The sequence below is a fragment of the Centropristis striata genome, chromosome 10, assembly GCF_030273125.1.
Source record: "Centropristis striata isolate RG_2023a ecotype Rhode Island chromosome 10, C.striata_1.0, whole genome shotgun sequence".
In the NCBI taxonomy this organism is placed as follows: Eukaryota; Metazoa; Chordata; class Actinopteri; order Perciformes; family Serranidae; genus Centropristis; species Centropristis striata.
In genome coordinates this window covers 38518644-38535401 of record NC_081526.1, presented here as the reverse complement: position 1 = coordinate 38535401, position 16758 = coordinate 38518644, and the positions used below count along the sequence as shown (strand labels likewise).

General features: G+C 37.5%; 1 protein-coding gene across 1 annotated transcript in view; it reads right to left on the bottom strand.

Moving 5' to 3' along the window:
* Positions 1-7452: 7452 nt before the first annotated feature.
* Positions 7453-16758, bottom strand: part of vwa8 (von Willebrand factor A domain containing 8) — a 114157-nt gene continuing 104851 nt past the window's right edge. The window contains exons 41-45 of the mRNA XM_059342204.1: positions 14325-14450; positions 13717-13875; positions 11622-11720; positions 10610-10848; positions 7453-8179 (exon numbers count right to left, since the gene is read on the bottom strand). Of these exons, the coding sequence (XP_059198187.1) occupies positions 8071-8179; positions 10610-10848; positions 11622-11720; positions 13717-13875; positions 14325-14450 (732 nt within the window). The 3' untranslated portion in view covers positions 7453-8070. The remainder of the gene's footprint in view (positions 8180-10609; positions 10849-11621; positions 11721-13716; positions 13876-14324; positions 14451-16758) is intronic.

Sequence of the window (16758 nt, the reverse complement as noted above, 5' to 3'; positions counted from 1 at the left end):
ATTTGTCTCATTTATGGCATCTTTATCACAAAAAAAGACTCAGACAGCAGTGTGTAATTATCACCACACTGCTGTTTCCATAGTCCACACAGGGGCAAAGCGACACATAATAAAGCTCCTTTCTTTCATAAATGTATACATTTATGTACTTTATTATCTCCAAAAAGGAAGTTTTCTCTTGTACATTTACCATATTAATGTCAGAGAATATCTGAGGCTTTTTTCTAAGTAAATTTATCACTTAAATTTCACAGAATTTCTGAGTTTTTTTCTTGCAAATGTATGACTTTATAATCTTTGAGAATATTGAATTTGTTCATTTGAATTACTTTTTTCCCCCTATAGTGTTTATAGTAGAACATTTTTTTTTTAAATGTCTACTTTTAGTTTGTGTTTTCTACATTTTCTACTTAATTGTCAAAGGAAAAAATGTTTCCTGAAAATTTGTGGGATTTTTCCTTTTAAATTTCCGATGTTAAAAACTGTAAATTGCTGTCAGTTAATTGTTTTTATATCCTCATCATTTTAACCTTTTGCCTCACACGTTTGGGTATTTTATTTCCAATATATTTGTCATATTGTAATTGTCTGACAGTCTTCAACACTTCTGTTCCAAATTTAACTGGGCATTTTGTAACTGTAAAAATCTATTCATAGTGATGATTGAGAGGGATTACTTTTAAATCTGTACATTGTTTTCTTTTAGGAGAAATCCTGCATAATGTTGCTTTAAATATTCACACAAAAACAACAGTATTTGTGTGATTGCCTCCTTCTATGTGTGTGTTATCAGGCTGATAATATAACATTCTCCTCCTCTTAAGCTTCCTGTAGCCCCAATTTCATGATTGCTCATTACCAGAAAGCCCTCACACATGCACACAACATGCACAGCAGCTTGTAAACCAACATCATACATGCTTCCAGGACATTTTCACATCCACTGACCACATCATTATATGAAATGAAACTGGAAGATTTAACATTCCTGCAGTGTGAACACATTTCTAACTTGCAGCCCAGTGAGCAGCTGACAGGCTGGCATCAGTTACACAGCAACAACCAAATGAGCACACACACTCCTGTGTGTTTCTACTGTTGAGACAAACAGAGGGACAATCAGTGTGTCCTGCTGTGTGTGTGTGTGTGGACACCAGATCAACAATCAATCACTTCGAGCGGACACTTCCTCCCTGTGGCATCCCTCTGAGCTCTGACCGGGGATCAATCATGCTCAAAGTCACACTGACACTGGTCAAATAAAGTTATTTTATAAAAAAAATAGGGTTGACAACCAGTACACATGCCATAAAAAAAGAAGGCATCATGGTCTTTAGTGTTAAATTTAAGTAAATTCTATTCAAAATACAAAAAATACACATATTGCTGATTGTAAAATTAACCCTTTATCAGGCAAAGAGCTGTATTTGGTAACTTCAGGTAATATATCGAGAAAAAAGTTGCAAATTTACTAGATTAAAGTGGCAAATCTACAAGAACAAAAGTTGCAGATTTAAGAGATTTAAAGTGGCAAATCTGCGCGAAAAAAGTCGCAGATTTACAAGGAAAAAGTGGAAAAACACGACTTTTTTCTCCCAGATTCACCACTTTAACCCTTAATAGGACACTCATTGAAATACTTGCAAATTCCAAATTTCAACCCTAGAGAATATTGGAGGATATTACATACAGCCAGAATGTGTAAAAAAAAGCATACAAAAATAATATTTTGAGAAAAAAGTTTACAAGATTAAAGTTGCGAATCTACGAGAAAAAAATGCGCAGATTTATGAGATTTAAAGTGGTGAATCTGGGAGAAAAAAATTTTTTTTTCCCACTTTTTTCTCGTAAATCTGCTCCTTTTTTCGCACAGATTTGCCACTTTAAATCTCTTAAATCTGCGACTTTTTTTCTTGTAGATTTGCCACTTTAATCTAGTAAATTTGCAACTTTTTTCTCGAAATATTACCTGAAGTTACCAAATATAGTTCTTTGCCTGATAAAGGGTTAAGGCAACTTTCTATTTACTGACAGTAAAACTTTAAATTTAATGTAAAAGATAAAGATGTAAAAATATAAATTTTTTTAAATGGTAAAAGTCTGGTAGTTAAAGTTACTTACTTACCGTCATATTAAAGTAAAAATGTTTTTACTGTATATTAACCATATTTTAAAAGAAATTATCTGTAAAATAATTTATGGTTGTTTACTGTTATTTGATGGTAAGTGACTTTTTTTTGACATCCAGTACTCATGCCATAAAAAAAGAAGGCATAATGGTTTTTAGTGTTAAATTTAAGTAAATTCTATTCAAAATACAAAAAATACACATATTGCTGATTGTAAAATTAAGGCAACTTGCCAACAACAACTAAGTCAATTTGTGTCTTTTTTGGTCATTTTGTTTCCTTTTTTTGGTAATTTTGTGTCTTTTTTTAGTCATTTTGTGTCTTTTTTTGCTCATTTTGTCTTTTTTGGTCAATTTGTGTCTTTTTTTGGTCATTTTATTTACTTTTTTGGGTCATTTTGTGTCTTTTTGGTCATTTTGTGTCTTTTCTGGTCATTTTGTGTCTTTTTTGCTGATTTTGTGGTCAATTTGTGTCTTTTTTGCTCATTTTGTTTACTTTTTTGGTCATTTTGTTTCTTTTTTGGGTGATCTGAACTGTGCGTGTGAGATTCTGTTCAGAATTTTTTTTTTACAGTGTACTCTCTATTGTGTGGTTGTGTGTGTGTGTGTGTGTGTTTGTCCAGGCTGAAATGTGATGACATCAGCCAAACGTAACCAAAAATAGTTTGCTTCACGTGTTGCACGTTATGAATCACTAGCTGGAGTTTCCGCTGATTGTTCCCCAAGTGCAGAAAATGTGAGTGAGTCACAAAGTATCTGAGCACGTAAGAGGGACACACACACCACAAACAAACACACACACACACACACACACACACACACACACACACACACACACACACTGAGTAATGCATGTAACTCCCTGCCAGTCTAGACGTCTTATCTCTCTCTTGTAATCACACAGAACTGTGGTAGGCCAGGTGTGCATTACAGGTGAGTGTGTAAAGTCACTTTGTCGTTTCAAATCCAGCTGATAAACAGAATGTCAACACAGTGAACAGTTCAGGAAGCAGGAAGAAAGTGGAACAGACAGCAGTATAATTATCACCACGCTGCTGTTTCCATAGTCCACACAGGGGCAAGGATACACATAATAAAGCTCCTTTCTTTCATAAATGTATACATTTATGTACTTTATTATCTCCAAAAAGGAAGTTTTCTCTTACATTTACCATATTATTGTCAGAGAATATCTGAGGCTTTTTTCTAAGTAAATTTATCACTTAAATTTCACAGAATTTCTGAGTTTTTTTCTTGCAAATGTATGACTTTATAATCTTAGAGAATATTCAAATTTGTTCATTTGAATTACTTTTTTTCTCTAGTGTTTATAGTAAAAAAAAATGTTTTGAATGTGTACTTTTAGTTTGTGTTTTCTACATTTTCTACTTTATTGTCAAAGGAAAAAATGCTTCCTGAAAATTTGTGGGATTTTTCCTGTTGTTAATATCAAAGAATATTCAATTTATTTTCTCATAAATGTACTACTTTAATGTTGAAGACACTGACTACCTGTCAAAGTGCTATACAAACAAAATTTATTAGTAATATTGTTATTATATCATTATTATCGTTATTATATTAAAATGTATTTCTTACAAATATACGATTGTATGATACTTGAAATTTTCTCATAAATTCATAAGTTTTTCTAGTTAATTTACCACTTTAATACTAAAAAAATCCTCATGAATTTAGGACTTTAATCACTGAAATTCTACGTTTTTTCTCTGAATATTACCCGCCCCCAGCTCCGTTAGAGTTTTCTGATATTTTGACATTTTAAACTCCACAATTAGATATACATACAATATACATACATTCCTCTATCCCAGCTATTCTCAACCTTGGGGTCGGGACCCCAATTGGGGTCTCGAGATGATTTCTGGGGGTCGCCAAATCATTTCGGAGTCAGCTCTGTCTCCACTGTGTTAAAGTGTTCATGTTTTAATGTGTTTTAGTCTTTTTGGTCACTTAATGTCTTTTTTTGTTCATTTTGTGTCTCTTAAGGTCATTTTGTGTCTTCTTTGATCATGTTGTGGTCAATTTGTGTCTTTTTTGGTAATTTTGTTTCCTTTTTTTGGTAATTTTGTGTCTTTTTTTAGTCATTTTGTGTCTTTTTTTGTCAATTTTGTGTCTTTTTTGGTCAATTTGTGTCTTTTTTTGTCATTTTGTGTCTTTTTTTTGTAATTTTGTGTCTTTTTTGGTCATTTTGTGTCTTTTTTTGGTCATTTTGTGTCTTTTCTGGTCATTTTGTGTCTCTTTTGGTCATTTTGTGGTCAATTTGTGTCTTTTTTGGTCATTTTGTGGTCAATTTGTGTCTTTTTTGGTCATTTTGTTTCCTTTTTTTGGTCATTTTGTTTCCTTTTTTTGGTCATTTTGTGTCTTTTTTTGTCATTTTGTGTCTTTTTTTGTCATTTTGTGTCTTTTTTGGTCATTTTGTGTCTTTTTTTGGTCATTTTGTGTAGTTTTTGCTCATTTTGTGTCTTTTTTGGTCAATTTGTCTTTTTTTGGTCATTTTGTTTCCTTTTTTTGGTCATTTTGTGTCTTTTTTTGGTCATTTTGTATCTGTTTGGCTCATTTTGTGTCTTTTATGCTCATTTTGTGGTTAATTTGTGTCTTTTTTGGCCTCAGTCCAGGGCTGTTATCTGACAGAACAGTGTGAGGAGTGAAGAGTTGCACCATGCGTTGAGCTGTTTTGGCCCGTTAGAACAGTGAGAGTGGGCCGAGTGAACGGATCGTTTCAACACATGGAAAAAGTGACCACGGAGGAAATGAGAGGAGCTCAGCCGGCTGATTCTAAGACGTCCCCAAGTTTCTAAGAATTAAGAGCTTCTGGTCAGCTGCAGGATAATAAACACAACACACACATACTCTACTATCTTAGAATAGAATATTTAATTACTAATACAGAATACTTTCACTACTACTGATAAATGTAAGATGTTTAAATAAGAGTATGGGTTATGAATTTTGGCAGTTGTAGCTTAAAATTATATATAAAAAAGTATAGCTTTAATGTCCTAAAATCTCTAAAAAACAGCTCTGTTTTCAGTTTTGTAATAATATATTTTTCAAATAATAATTTTAAAGGCACAATGAGCAGGATTTCCCTAAAAAAACAATCAATCTTTGAAATCTTGCAGTCCTCAACAACACTATAACGCTATAACGTGACACATCCTTAAAACAGTTGGGGTTTGGTGAGGTTTAGGCACCAAAACTACTTATAAAATACATATAAAAATTAACTATTCAGTTATCTCGGGGCCAACTTGGTACGCTGTGTTGAGGAACTGAAAGTGAAATCCTGCTCAACTCTGAAAAGTTCCACTTCATCCTTTACTTTGTGTAGCTGCAGTTGTGATTAATCATGTAAGAATCATGACTGATTCATGTTAATATGATTTATTAAAACTTTGTACATTACTTTTACATTTTTTCCCACATATAGTTAAAACAATGTACAATCAAATAAGTCTAAAACGATTCAAAATGATTTGAACATGCTGCTATGCACATTTTTAATTCCTACAGACCTGAACATGATGTTTTAACAAGCAAACTTATGATGTAGGCAAACCAGTTATTTTATTTTCTCCTTCAAACTAATCAGCAGAGAGAGAGAGAGTCAGGAAGCGGGGCAGAGGGAGGTGGAAGTGGGCTAATAAAAAACCTATCTATATCTATCAGAGAGGGATCAATGAGACTGATGTTCTATTGATCGGATCAGATCGGCACAGTGAGGCGTGAACACAGAGTCACAACAAAACCAGACACTGTTTGATGCATGTGGCTGCAAGTTGGCACAGATACACACAATAAAACACAGGTCAGTGCGCACACACACACACAGCCTAACACACACATTTCCAAAAATTTCCTTGCAGTAGTGTGTGTGTGTGTGTGTGTGTGTGTGTGAGCAGTGGGAGGTCTGGCAATGAAAGGAGATCTGAGATTCCTGCAGGACTGAGACGCACCCGGGGCGTCACAAGGTCCAGCAGCAGGAAGGAAAGGGCTCGAACATGTTGTCATAGAAGCTCTAGGAGGACACACACACACACACACACACACACACACACACACACACACACACACATTCTTGTACTTCTATCTTTGTGAGGGCCCTCATTGGAATAGTGAAGTCATTAGTTTTAATTCATTTTTAGGGTGAGTTTGCTAGTTTTAGTTTAGTATTAATTTTTTGATATGCTTTAGTTTTAGTTCAGTTTTTATTATTTTTAGTTTTTTTATAATGGGGTATTTGTTGGGTGGGAGATTAAAAGAGGTCACAGTAAATGTTTCCTTTATTTCCTTTGTCTGATCCATCTTCATTATGTATGAAAAAAAGATGAAAACGAAGGACATTTTCACTATAATTTTAGTTAGTTTTGTAACCACACAATACAGTTTCAGTTAATTATCATTATCATGTAACCTTTAACCCTTAAAACAAAGTCTGAAATATAAAAAAAAAAAAGCCTTTAAAGAAGTGAGGACCAGCCAAAATGTCCTCACTTTGCAAAAATGTCCTCACTCTGTTGGTTAAAAACGTGTCTTGGTCCTCACTATGTAGGAAGTACAAGAATACACACACACACACACACACACACACACACACACACACACACTGGTGTTGTGCAACAGTGGTTGCCTTTAAAGAGTTGCGTGTGCAGTCAGGTGGGAGATTCCCGGGTCACTCATTGCTGCGTTCCAGAGGAGCCAGTTAAAGCAGCTCATCATGTCCCCGTGTCGGTCAGGAGGCGCGTCAGTGTTCTCGTATTTTTCGGCGGTGTGACAGACGATAAATGAAGAGGAAGTCCAAACGAGTGAGGCTGTTTCAGGTTCAAGACCCTTCCTTCTGAGTAAAGTAGCTCGCAGCCCAAAAACAGGACGAAGACGTGTGTGTGCGTGCGTCAGCGTAGGCGGGACGAAACAGGAAAACAACAACAGGTTCTGACTGTTTGATCCCCACACGGGGTCCTAGACTGGCTCCACGCCCTCATAATGTCACACAGTCCAGTCCCACACAAGATCACAGGCTTCTGCAGAACACATTGTACATTATCTGCTCCCAGCAGCTAAACATGACGCTAACAAACACTGTTAAAGGCTCCTGACTAGGGTTGCAAAATTCCCGGAATTTTCAAAGACGGAAACTTTCCATGGGAATTTAAGGGAATTAACGGGAATTAATGGGAATTAACGGGAATTTATTAAAATTGAAGGTTGGCTCTTCTTAGGGAACTTAAATATAGTTGAGGAAAGTATATTTTAGCATAATCTTGACTAAAACAACCAGATGCCATTCAAATACACCATGCCATTCCTCAATCACATGCACAGAGCACACTGCTTACTGCATGGCTATTGAGACCACGCCCCCTACTGGCACATGTGCATTTTTGAATGAGTGTGGTTAGGGGATGGGTGATATTGGGCCCAACACTCCTGTTTTTGTTCATCCATGAAACAAGTAATTAGAACGTGTTCTACTCTACTTACAAATAAATCTGTTGAAATATCTGTTGAAAACATTTTGTATGGATGTTTTCTTATGACTTCTGCTTATATTTATGCTTGTATATAATATATTCCCAATTAGTTCTCCTAAATTCCCATTATTCCCATGGAAAGCTTCCAATATGGAATATTTCCAAAATTCCCAAGCTTAACTTCCCATGGAAATTTACCGGAAATTTTCCGCCCCTTTGCAACCCTACTCCTGAGACTGAAGGCTTCTGTTAAATATGATAATTTCCCCTTCAGGCCTGCACGAAGGCAAGTCCTTGGCACTGATACAGCTCAGATAAAGTTGAATAATCTGATACAGAAAGTGGGTTACGGACACGCTGAGATAAGAACCCAAAGTCTGACAAGTTTCAGAACTTGCAGAGCAACTTTTGAGGTTTTGAGTGTGAGAGATAAGAAGTGAATGTGTCTCAGACACCGGACAGCATCGTCGAGGTGAAGATCTGCTGCAGGATTTGGGGGATCTTCTTAGTGTCCATAGCTACAAAAGATCTCCCTGCTGGAAGGGTCTTTTGGAGCCTGAAATGAAAAAAGAGACTAAACGTTAGCAACAGAATCGTTCCCCGGAAACAAAAAGACAGACAAGTGCTTGTTTGCTGTGTGAGCTAGTGCTACATAAAGCCAGTGTGTGTGTGTGAGTGAATGGCTGTCACTCACATGGAGGAGCTTAAAAACAAGACAACACAACCACTTCCACTGAGATTCAGTCCTTAGAATACACCCTCTACATCTGATGGCTCTTTCATTCCCCTCATTTATAAACACATTCCTCTTCTAGTTAGTTTGTCCTCCACATGAGGACACAGCAGCAGTAAACAGGGACAAAAACAGTCCTCACAAAGTGTCCTAAAATTAACTTACACTACTGGTCAAAAGTTTTAGAACACACCAACTTTTCCAGAATTTAATTGAAAATGATGCAGTTTAATGTCTCAGTGTACTCTTACTCTACATTTAAAATTATTGATTGAGCATGATAGTGTTTTGAAAGTAAAAAAAAGATTCAAAATCACATTTTATGTTGGACTAAGGACTAAAAAAGACACAAAATGACCAAAAAAAGACACAAAATGACAAAAAAAGACACAAAATGACTTACAACGACACAAAATGACAAAAAAAGACACAAAATGACCAGAAAAGACACAAAATGACCAAAAAAAGACACAAAATGACCAAAAAAAAGACACAAAATGACAAAAAAAGACACAAAATGACTAAAAAAAGACACAAAATTACCAAAAAACCACACAAAAAGACACAAAATGACTTACAAAGACATGAAAATAATTCAAAAATGGACAAAATAGCCCAAGACTCCATAGAGTTAAGTTGTTAACCCATTTCTTGTTCCCTGAAAAAGGCCTACTTGTATAATTCTGAAATGTACATTATTTTTCAGTTTTGGTTAAGCTTACCTTTTTTTATTTACCTCTGGCAGTTCACCACTTACCTTTGGACCCTTTCAAGCTGTTCATTTGACTTCCCCAAGTTCCTATGCATGCATGCTTCCATGTGAATATATCTTCCTCATTCATCCTCACATCCTAACTTCAACCCAGAGACTGTTTAGTGTTTGAATGGCTTTCAGAGTTAATTTCTACCCAACCTGGACTTCTGGAGTTAAAGAGTAATTCCCCCTGTAGCTGTTTTAAAGGCTCAGAGGTCTCTTTCTTTCACTTATTCTTCAGCTCCAGACATTTTCCTCATTTTACCCCCAAAAAGTCCCTGTGCATGTAAGAGAGTGTTCACCCTGTGACCAGCAGCAGCTCTTTCACCATGTCATGGTGCCTTTTCATACATCAGCTGATTAATTGCCTGATCTTCACAGGTCTTTAAATCATGGTGGAAATGACGACAACAGGCTGAACAAACCTTTAAGTTCTAAATTGTCCCCTTGTTTGACACACAGTAGCTCTTCTCAACCTGGTCTCACAGAAATCCGTGAAATAATTTTGAATTTAAATTATTAATTTAAAAATGTAAAATGATTTCGCTACAATGCAAGTTAATGACAGTCATATCCCGTGGCCATCCCATGGATATTTGTTCCTATTGGTTTGTTCCAAGTCACGTGACTTTCAAGGTCCTGGCGTCAGAACAAAAAACATGGCGGACAGTTCTCTCATTTTTAGTGAAAAAATTAATATTTTTACTTTGTTTCTGCATAAAAATGGATTTTGATCACATTTCTAGCGAGAAATATATGTTTTATTTTCTAAATATTCACTCAGTGAATGTACATAATCACTTTGTGGTGAAGATCTCGCCAGAAAAATATGACTGTCATTAACTTGCATTGTAGCGAAATCCGTGTCAGTTTCACGGAAATTTGAGTGATTCCGTGGCTATTTCACGGATTTCTGTGAGCCATGTTGGCTCTTCTCTGTGTCTGTTCCTGCTCCTCACAGAGTCCTGAGTGCAGACCAGGTCATTGTCATTCTGAAATCCTTTAGCTTGCGGCTCGGTCTAAGCATGAAGCCAGCGGCTTCTCAAAGCAGACACAAGAGTGCACTTACTCCTCTTTTGTCCTGCCTGCAGAGCTTAAAGGACTTAATCTGGGATGTGACACAACAAAGGTGAGCAGGAGCAGCAGGAACATGAGGAGGCCTCAGAGAGACTCGTTGGAGAATCTTTGTTCTGCTTCACTTTGAGCTCTAGTTGTTCTTTATTGGTTCTGGATGACCGGCCGCAGTTGAGAGATTAATTTTTAATGGAGAATCTACAAAACTGGCAACTTTTGTTACATGGGAATTCTATTTTCATGACTAACTCTGCTCTTGTCCTCCTGACATCTTCTCCTTTTTACTTCCTGTCATCCTTCCTTGGCTTAGGTTTTTTATTCTCCTCATTCTCTCCACTGATCCTTCATATTTCCTCTCTTGCTTATTTGTCCGCTCTACTTAACTCCACCAAGATGCCCTCCCCCCCCCGGCTGCACCTCCTCACCTTTCGGCCTGATCGCCGAGAGATCCAATGAAGATGGCGAAGGCGTTGACCTGGGGGTCGGAGGTCAGGACCTGGGCGAAGCGCTCCGGCCGGATGCCGTATCGCTCCAGGTTGGCGTCGCTGAGCACCACCACGAAGTGCTCGTCGGCTTCTTCACGTGCCAGCTCCTTGATGCTGCTGTCTGTGCCCTCCAGAGTGAAGTCTCCACTCATGCAGAACTGAGAGTGGGCATGCATGGTCTGGAGGATGAGGAGGAGGAACAGGCAGAAGAGGAAGAGTTCTTTAAAAAGAACAAGTTTACATTGTACATTGGATTGTTGAGGTGTGAATATGATCAGGTGTTGATGAGGCTCCATTTAGTCAACTTCTACTTTATCATGTCAGGTCATATACAGCAGCTGTTCTCAACCTTGGGGTCGGGACCCCAATTGAGGTCGTGAGATGATTTCTGGGGGTCGCCAAATCATTTTAGAAGTCAGCTCTGTCTCCACTGTGTTAAAGTGTTCATGTGTTTTAGTCTTTTTGGTCGATGTCTTTTTTTGGTCATTTTGTGTTTTTTTGGTCATTTTGTGTTGTTTTTTTGTCAATTTCTATCGTTTTTTTTAATTAATTTTCTGTCTTTTTTTGTCATTTTGCGTCTTTTTTTTTGTCATTTTGTGGTCATTTTGTGTCTTTTTTGGTCATTTTGTTTCCTTTTTTGGGTCATTTTGTGTCTTTTTTGGTCATTCTGTGTCTTTTTTGATCATTTTGTGTCTTTTTTGATTATTTTGTGTCCTTATTGGCAAATTTGTGTCTTTTTTTGGTCATTTTGTGTCTTTTTTTGGTCATTTTGTTTCCTTTTTTTGGTCATTTTGTTTCTTTTTTGGGTGATCTGAACTGTGCGTGTGAGATTGTGTTCAGTGACAAATGTAATGTAAAAAAAGAAGAATATACATCAACACAAAGCATTGTTTTCCTCCATGTGTGTTGGTGGGAAGAACAGAACCTGAATGGACTGATTCCTGATCTGTACCTTGAGGACTTTGAGTCTCTGCTTGTTGTTTTTGGGGATTTTGTCTGATCTGACCAGCTCGATGTCGTAGCCGTCGCCTGAGTGGCCGATTATGTCGTACTGTGGAAAGAAACAAGTGAAGTGAGAGAAAATTTGACAAAGATGGAACAAAGGTCTCATGTTTTGTACCACATGAACATAAGTGGCAGCTCTAGATTTGTGTATAAACCCAACCGTAAGTGGAATAATGTGTAAAGACGTCGGTGTGATGGTGCAGAAACATCAGATCGTAACTTCAACGTAGCTTTCCTCGATCCAAGCTGCACCCATCGTCATAGTAACCCTGTCCACAGTGTACACGCCTTCTGGCTCAGCCGGCACTGTGGGCCCCACTCAGCTATTTCAGGACCCAGGTATTATGTATATGGGCTATTTCTAATAAGGGCAGTTATGACTGTGGTTGTCAGAGGTATGCGACTCTGTGTCTCAGCCGTCCACGTGCTGTTGCTGGGTAAAAAACTATATTGTATAAAATATATATAACGATATAAATGTTTTTCAGTTTTTTTACACCTCAGGGACCAAGAAATCCTTCACTTCAATTCAAATTATTAATCAAATTAAAAATGACTAAAATTAAAGTTGAGTTGTTTACTTTCAACACACTGATGTGCAAGTTTTCTGTTGTTTTTTTGGCAAATAAATGGAGTCTGATAGCTGTAATAAATAGGAAATGAACCTCTGAAGTCACAGATTCTTCTTTGTGAGACACAATGTAGCACAGACACACACGTGGAGATGTCTTATGAGTTATCAGATGCACTTTTATGTAACAAGTGTTATGCAAAAACACCAGCATGTGATGAACCGCACTGAAATGTGCTTGTATCTGTGTGTGTGTGTGTGTGTGTGTGTGAGGCACTGATATGTGATCAGTATTAGGTTGGATTGAGTGTCACTTAGGGGCCAAGAAGTCTGTCTCCCTTTAACTTTTTTTACACACTCTCATATCTCTCTCTCTCTCTCTCTCTCTCTCTCCCTCTCTCTCTCTCTCTCTCCCTCCCTCTCCCTCCCTCCCTCTCTCTCTCTCTCTCCCTCCCTCTCCCTCCCTCCCTCTCTCTCTCTCTCTCTATCCCTCCATCTTTTGCATGATCTTCCTCTCCTGGCTAAGACAGACTCCTTGTTCTCTATAAAGAGCTTTCTTTGATCAAACAAACGGGGTAAAAAGTTTGTCAAAAGAGCCCCAGCAGTGGATAAAATTAGAAAGTAGCGGTCAGGTGGTGAAGTTCAGAAGGTTATTCATTCCTGTAAACGTATTAGTCTAGACGGATTTCAGAAAAAAGGCCTTCTATAAGAAGTGAGGAGCATTTATGGGTACAAGTCGGGTACCGGCCTGAAACTTAATTTCCTCATCTTGATTGCCTACTTACAAAAAAACTAAGGGCAAATGGTCCAATGACTGTGCAAGATGGGCAATTGGCCATTTGATACAAATGAGAAGGTCAAAAACTCAAAATATATGCCATTTACACTAATGACAGCCCGACTGAAGCCAAGCACAGCTTGCTTTGCTTTTCTTGACCATGTTAGAAGCTACAACAAGTCAGTTTACAGGTGGCTCAGAAATCTGGTACACTAGAAATACTTGCAGCTGGTCAGGCTGCAGTGTACTCGTATGCAGCCGTGATAGGTAGACAATGCTTTAAATATGGACGCAGATTTAAGAGATTTAAAGTGGTGAATCTGCGAGAAAAGTTGCTTTTTTTCCCCACGTCTTTCTCTTAAATCTGCGACTTTTTTTCTTGTAGATCTGCCACTTTAATCTAGTCAATTTGCAACTTTTTTCTCAAAATATTACCTGTACTTGGTAGGTAATACAGGTAATATTACCTGTATTACCTACCAAGTTACCAAATATAGTTCTTTGCCTGATAAAGGGTTAAGCACTTTCAAAGTAGCTAAACCAAAAATTTCCAGACTCTTTAAGCCTTTATCATCACAATTATTTTTTATTTTGGATATCCGCTGAAGTTACCAAATACGGATCTTCGCCTGATAAACGGTTAATGGTTGCAGTAGTACAATTAGAACTTTTGCCCAGATCCTTTGGACTCACCTTGAACTTGTGCTCGTAGCTCTCCAGAGCCTCCATCACCATGCACACGGCCTCCATGGAGCGCTCCAGCCGGCCGTCCACGCCGTTGAAGCGGTACATGCTGCCCGACACATCCGCTAACACCCGTAGGCGTTTAGGCTTCTGCTGAGGACTTCCTGGCTGCAAACACAACATTTTCAAAGACAATTAACAACGACTAAATACCTCCCTTGGAAAGTGTTTTTCAGGAATTTGGTGGAGCTTTACTTAAAATAACATTCAACACAAGGCTAAGTTTCAAAACCGGCTGCAATTATTTCAGTGTAGACCTTCAGCGCAGACCAAAAATATGCAATGCTTGGAGCTAAATAAGGTAGAAAAACATGGCATGCATATTATGGTTAGTGCATGTTTGTATGATTAGTGTGGGAACTATCTCTGAGCTGTGTGTTAGAGGTCTACTGAGTCAGAAATGACTATAAACTGTGTGTGAGCTCCAGCAGAAACGCCGGGTTTAATAATAATCTCACACACACCACTGGAATGTATCGTCTGACAGATAAAGGTCAAAACTATGTGTGTGAGTCTGGGAGTGTGTGTGTGTGTGTGTGTGTGTGTGCAACACACACCTCTGGTTCCTGCTCTCCCCTGCGTTTATATATAGCCTTCTCTCCAGTCAGTCCATCAATGATTTTAGCATCGTCCAGTTCTCCCAGAGCCTGGTTCTTCAGCCACTGCCGCTCCTTTCCTTTAGCCTGAAAATGGACACACATTAAGTACATGTTATGCACTAATCAACTAAATAAATAAAGACATTTTTAAATCTATCTGCGGGACGATGATTTTATTTTGGCGGGGCAGATTGTGAAAGAAAAAAACAAACAGACAGTTGTTATTCAGGATGTCTACAAGGAAGATTTATAATGTTCTGCATTGTTTTTTTGTTTTTTCCATGTTGTAAGGTGACCTTGAGTGCCTTGAAAGGCGCCCTATTAAATTAAATGAATTATTAATTATTATTATTATTATTTACAGTAAGAGTTTAACCCTGTGAACACCACGTTTTCTTGAAAAGATCACCAAAAACACACAGTAGAAAGAAACTGTAAAAACAGGCATTCTAAACAGAATTTAAGCTTTCAGACGCTCCTCGAAAGGATCCTAGGTTATGAAAGTTTCCGTTAGAAAAAGTGACCCAAAAGAAGCTTACAATAGCGATATTTCTGTCAGAATCATTTTATTCTACATGTGTCATTTAAAACGTGCAGTTAAAAACATTAAATTCTGCTCCTCAGACATGACTTGATGACTTGATTCTGCTGAGACCAACGGTCACGTGACAGATATTCACTGAAAATCTGTTTACACAGAGCAGAGAGGAGAGGACAGGACAGGAGAGGCTGTTTACACAGAGCTGAGAGGAGAGGACAGGAGAGGCTGTTTACACAGAGCAGAGGGGAGAGGACAGGAGAGGCTGGAAACATGACAACACTTCAATATGTAGAATATCTGGAGACCCACCCTTGTGGACACTTGGAAAAGTGTTGTTTATATAAACTCAAATTTATTCTTCTTAAAAAAATATTTAGCAAAGAAATTCAACTTACATTTTTTTCTTCTTTTTTAATGATTTCTGTCATTATAACTGTGACATTATAACTTCTGCACAAAGACATGTTTGTGCTGATTGAGCTGCAGGACTTATAGATTGTATATATCGCAGTGAAATACAAGGACACAGTCAGTAAAATGTAAAAAGAGCAAAAAATGCCCTGAAACGGCTTGTTGGGGTCCAGAGGGTTAAGAACGTGCACACAAGTCACTGTGGTCACTTCAAAGAAAACAGTAGAGAGGAAGAGCTGCAGCACTTTCTCCTGTCTTCAGTTCCTCCCTGAGGAAGAGGAGCTCCATTACAGAAAGAAGGAGGCACAAAAGAAGGAGCACAATCTGCTCCTCCCCTCTAACATCAGATCAGGGTGATCATAATTATGATACTGAGGTTTTTTTTTTTTACATAACACATCATGAGTACACACACAAAACATAAAGATAGACATCATGTCAGACAGCAGGTCTCATGACACTCACAACAATAGCTGACAGCTTGTGAACACAATGTACTTAACTTTAGCTGCACAAAGGAAAATACCTGCATGTGTTGTTTTAAACTAGTAGTTCTCAACCTTTTTGAGTCGTGACCACCAATTTAACATGCATGTTGTTCGCGACCCCCGCTCACTGAACACAATCTCACACGCACAGTTCAGATCACCCAAAAAAGGAACAAAATGACCAAAAAAAGGAAACAAAATGACCAAAAAAGACACAAAATGCCCCCAAAAAGACACAAAATTACCAAAAAAGGAAACAAAATGACCAAAAAAAGACACAAATTGACCACAAAATAATCAAAGAAGACACAAAATGACCGAAAAAGACACAACTTGACCACAAAATGATCAAAAAAGCCACAAAATGACCAAAAAAGACACAAAATGACCCAAAAAAGACACAAAATTACCAAAAAAGGAAACAAAATAACCAAAAAAAGACACAAATTGACCACAAAATAATCAAAGAAGACACAAAATGACCAAAAAAGACACAAATTGACCACAAAATGATCAAAAAAACACACAAAATGACAAAAAAAAAACACACAAAATGACAAAAAAAAAAAGAAATTAAGTGACCAAAAAGACTAAAACACATTAACACATGAACACTTTAACACAGTGGAGACAGAGCTGACTTCCAAAATGATTTGTAAACCCCTAGAAATAATCTCCCGACCCCAATTGGGGTCCCGACCCCAAGGTTGAGAATAGCTGTTTTAAACAACCATGGACCACCTTTACACAATATATAAAGTACAGTACAGTAGAGTGCAAGACAGGAGAGATGCATATTTATCAAATGTTTCGGAATAAAGTTTAACTAGGACTAAATACTCTAAATACTCCTGGACTTTATCTCATTTATTCTATTGTACTTTTTCTGATAGTCGATGTTTGAATTATTACGAAAAAATGCGTAGGCTTAAATGTACACAGGCAAACAGCC